We start from the raw sequence: 4285 nt of genomic DNA, 5'->3' as shown, positions 1-4285 counted from the left end.
CTGATACTACCGCTCAACAACTATTGAGGGAACTAGTTGTTACTTCACCAAATGCCCAAGGTTATTTCTTATCTGCTGGGCTCATTTATGGACATCAACAGTTATATGTAGGTAATACTGCCACTCTTCAAACCAAAATTGTCTCAGCATTTCATGCATCATCTATTGGAGGACATTTTGGGTTTCATGCTACATATCAAAGAGTTAAAAGGCTTTCTATTGGCCTAGGATTAAGGCAGATGTTGAGGAATTTGTTAAGCGGTGCCAAGTTTGTCAAAGAGCCAAAGGGGAACATTGCAAATATACTGGACTCTTTCAACCCTTGCCTATACTAGACAATGCTTGGCAGGACATATCCATGGACTTCATTGAGGGATTGCCTAAATCTAATGTGTTTTCTGTCATTATGGTGGTGGTGGACAAACTAACTAAGTATGCTCATTTTGTCCCACTTAAGCACCCATTTTTAGCTCCCCAAGTAGCATAGTTATTCTTCTCTCATGTGGTCTAGCTTCTTGGTGTTCCTAAATCTATTGTTTTAGACAGAGATAAAGTGTTCACAAGTTTGTTTTGGCAAGAATTTTTTAAATCTATGGGCACCAAATTGCAGCTCAGTTCGGCATACTATCCACAATCTAATGGCCAAACTAAACAGTTAATCAGTGCTTGGAAATATTTCTACGATGTGCTGTCCATGATTCTCTTTCCGAGCTGTGGTACAACTCTAGTTACCACACTTCTTTAAAATGCTCTCCTTTTAAGGCATTATATGGGCTCGAGCCTAATGTGGGATTGCTTCCTAATTGGAATCTAGGTGTGACTGCTGATAGATCTTTATGGTGTGTTTGGTTTGTGGAGTCACCCAATACTTAATGAGATGATGCATCATAAGTTCATTCCATTAATTTTGGTGGAATCAACCCACTCCTCATGTATATACTAATTATTAGCTTATGAGGAATGTGGTGGTGATGGATCAACTTATTCTATTCAACAAACCAAATAAAAATGTGAGGAGTGAGAAGAAGATGAATCACTTCATTTCTCAAACCAAATACACCCTTAGAGATACACTCAACACTGCAGGCTAGGCAAGATTTTCATTCCATAATCAAATCTCACTTGGCTGCATCTCAAAACAAAATGAAGCTATATGCCTATAAGAATAGGTCTTAGACAGTTTCAGGTTGGAGACAGTGTTTTCTAAAACTATAGACATATACACAGTCTTCTATTGCCTACAGACCTTGTGCCAAGCTTTCTTACAAATATTTTGGACCTTTTGTGATTGTGGAGAGAATTGGATCAGTTGCTTACAAGTTGCAGTTGCCTGATTTAGCTAAGCTCCACCCGGTTTTCCACGTTTCTCAGCTGAAGCATCAGGTTCCTGACAATTCCCCTGTGGTTTCAACATTGCCTGAGGCTATGGGGTCAGAAGAGGTCGTTTTAGTGCCTGAATCTATATTGGAACGCCATTTGGTAAAGAAGGGGAATGTAACTATTGTTCAACTAGATGGGTGCCCGTGCGTTGCAACGGAAATATATCGTCAGCACCGAGTTGTCAGAACCCCTAGAGGAAACAATTGCAGCAGGGGCGAGCCCTACTTTCGTTTTCATCTCAGAGAAGTGCTGAGGGAACGCGTGTGCCTCCACCACCTGCAGCGAGCTCAGTTCCTCGCTGGCGCCATGGGTAAACAAGAACGCCAATGCTCTGTTTCTGCACGGCCAAGAGAAGAGGTACAGTAAGGCTAAGCTCCCACAGTAGCCAGCGGCCGAACGCTGGGCACCAGCAAGCGTACCTGAAGTCGGAATTCTTCGAGGCGAAGATGGACAGGAACTGGTTGACAGAGACGCCGAGCTGCAGATCCCACCACGGCATGAGGAACTCGAGCTTGTTCTGCTTCTTCCTGCACACCTGCCACTGCATTATCCGCTGATTGCTCGGCACCGTCTTCCCTCCCCCTGCAAACATCCAGAACCACCGATGAAGCGGTCAGTACTCAGTAAGAGTGTTCGAGTCTGAAAAGAAAAACAAGCAAAAGAAGTGAAAAACAATAATCAGATCGTAGCGATTCCTTACTGGCGCACGGGAACCAGTGGTCGATGTCCCAGGCGAGGGGCGAGGCAAAGTCGGCGTGCAGGTAGACCATACGCGTCCACCCGGAAGAGCGCCAGATCGAACCCCGCGTTCCTGCATTCAGTCGCCGAAGAGTTCCATCAGCTCAACCGGCGAAGGACGTCGAAATCGCAAAGCGGAAATCAGAGCGCGACACACGCACCCGAGGTGGTCGAGCTGCTTCCAGAGGAGGTTGGCGAAGCCGCGGGGGTTGGCGGTGGGTGGCGCCTCCGCGTCCGTCACCGGGAACATGTCGTTGAGGTCCTTGCCCCGCAGCGCCTGCACCCACCCCCCGTAACCACTCAGTCATCTCAGCTGAGCTCGCCTCCCCTGCGCGCTCGGATCACGCAGGGCGGCGGTGAGGCGAGGCGGGATCACGCGACTGTTGAGAACGCATGTAACTCGTGCGACTGGAGGACGTAGGGGAGGAAGACGTGCGGTAGGTCGTGGCTGTAGGGTCGAACATGGCGTGCGGCAACCGTCGGGCGGGCGTTTCGTGGAGGTCACGGCGGCTGCTACGGCCGCGGCGGGCGGGATTGCGGCTTGCGGGCAGGTAGTTAGCGGCGTTCGCGGCGGCCGTGGCGGGTTTGCGGAGGGCTGTGCGGGCGGATCACCCGCGCGTAGAGAGGCAGGTGTGCTGTAGGGGCATGGCGGCGGGCGTGCGCGGCGGCGCGTGATCCGCGCGCGTAGGGTTTCGCGGCGGGATTCGTAAGGGCATGGCGGCGGGCCTGCGCGCCGGGCGCGTGATCTGCGCGCGTAGGGAGGGGAATTGCGGTTGGGGGAAGGGCGGGGGCAGTCTACACTGTACTCTTAATAGTTAGTAGAGACTATTGATCAAGTGGAGTAAGCTATCAGTAGATATGTCGGCATGGGAAGACTATTATGTTTTGCGTGCAAAGTTTCCTGCTACATCAATCTAGGGACTAGATGATACTCAAGGGTGCGAGGCGGATGTCACGCCTGTGCATCGCTCAGGGTGAATTAGAGCTTACTCGGCCCAGCACTGGCGACCGCAGCGAGGTCGGGAGGAGGAGGTAGCAGTGTGGAGGGAGGGATGGCGCGGGAATCTGGATGGCGATTGGCCGTAGGTCGGAGTCGGACAGGAAGGACAAAAAAAATTGGGTCTGAGGCCCGGGCACGCGTCGCCGCAGGCGTGGCCGTGAGCCCGCGAAGTGCGGGGAGGCGTCCAAACTGGGTGAAGTTTTAATAACTCTGATAGATCAGTGTACAGGTCATAGTATTGTGAAATTGTGGTATTGTGGGCCGTGGATTGTAATTGCCCCATTTGGCCGGATATAAGTACTCTGTAAACTCGGTGATGAAGGCATATCAGAATCATAACAAACTACTTACCTCCACATACATGTTCTTCTTGCTTGCTCCACCCTTTGCTTCCTCCAACTTCTCGCCTATCTTCTTCGATTCCCTGGTACTCTTGGTGACTCACTCGGCGCAGGGGAAATTTGGGCCGAGGACGTCACACATCCCTTCCTCGTGTGTGCACCCGCCATCACTACCTTCTCGTTGCGCCAGCGCCCACAGCCACATCGTTCCTATGGACCTAGAAGGCCCCACTACCATCTAGGCAAGGCCATATGCAAGGTCTCGCAGGGCCGACGATGACCAAGGTTCACAATGTCATTTGGACTGTTCCAAATTTTGTTTTGTTGACCAAAATTTGACTTTTGTATTTTATATTTTGGATCGAAACCCATTTAAATCTGAATCGAAATTCGTTTTTGGGTAAGTAGTGAAAATGAGAAAAAAAAATCTAGAAATTCATTGATCTCGCCTGAGAAAGTAAACTGTGATGATGACAAGGAAGCCAGTAGAGCTTAAAGTTGGGCTAAGCTGGGCCGACAAGATCTAGGTCCATCGTGCTTTGAATCAATATTTTTTGGACTAGCACAGTACGAAATATTTATAGACTGAATCAGACAGTATCTAGATACTACAACTTAAGCATGGCACGCCCAAAAACACGACGAACCGAATAAAAAAATTATATATATATACCTCCAAATTATTGGTAACTTTGTTATATATTATAAAATTCATATGAGAATGAGAGCATTTAAAAATAGATTGTTATGACTAGTTGCGTGACTCAAAATTATTATATCTCTCTCTATATTAATAAAAACATATATTCTACTATGATCTAAGATG

General features: G+C 48.5%; 1 protein-coding gene across 1 annotated transcript; it reads right to left on the bottom strand.

The window, feature by feature from the left end:
- Nucleotides 1-1499: 1499 nt before the first annotated feature.
- Nucleotides 1500-2819, bottom strand: LOC109940922 (uncharacterized). Its single transcript, XM_020541299.2, has 4 exons — nt 2280-2819; nt 2081-2191; nt 1800-1962; nt 1500-1717 (listed from the first exon to the last, which is right to left on the bottom strand). Exons 2-4 carry the CDS (start codon nt 2148-2150, stop codon nt 1510-1512), a joined length of 441 nt encoding a protein of 146 aa, XP_020396888.2. The 5' UTR covers nt 2151-2191; nt 2280-2819; the 3' UTR covers nt 1500-1509.
- Between the last annotated feature and the right edge of the window lie 1466 nt (nt 2820-4285).

This window comes from Zea mays, chromosome 7 (genome assembly GCF_902167145.1).
Source record: "Zea mays cultivar B73 chromosome 7, Zm-B73-REFERENCE-NAM-5.0, whole genome shotgun sequence".
In the NCBI taxonomy this organism is placed as follows: Eukaryota; Viridiplantae; Streptophyta; class Magnoliopsida; order Poales; family Poaceae; genus Zea; species Zea mays.
This window is presented reverse-complemented; position numbering and strand designations above follow the sequence as displayed.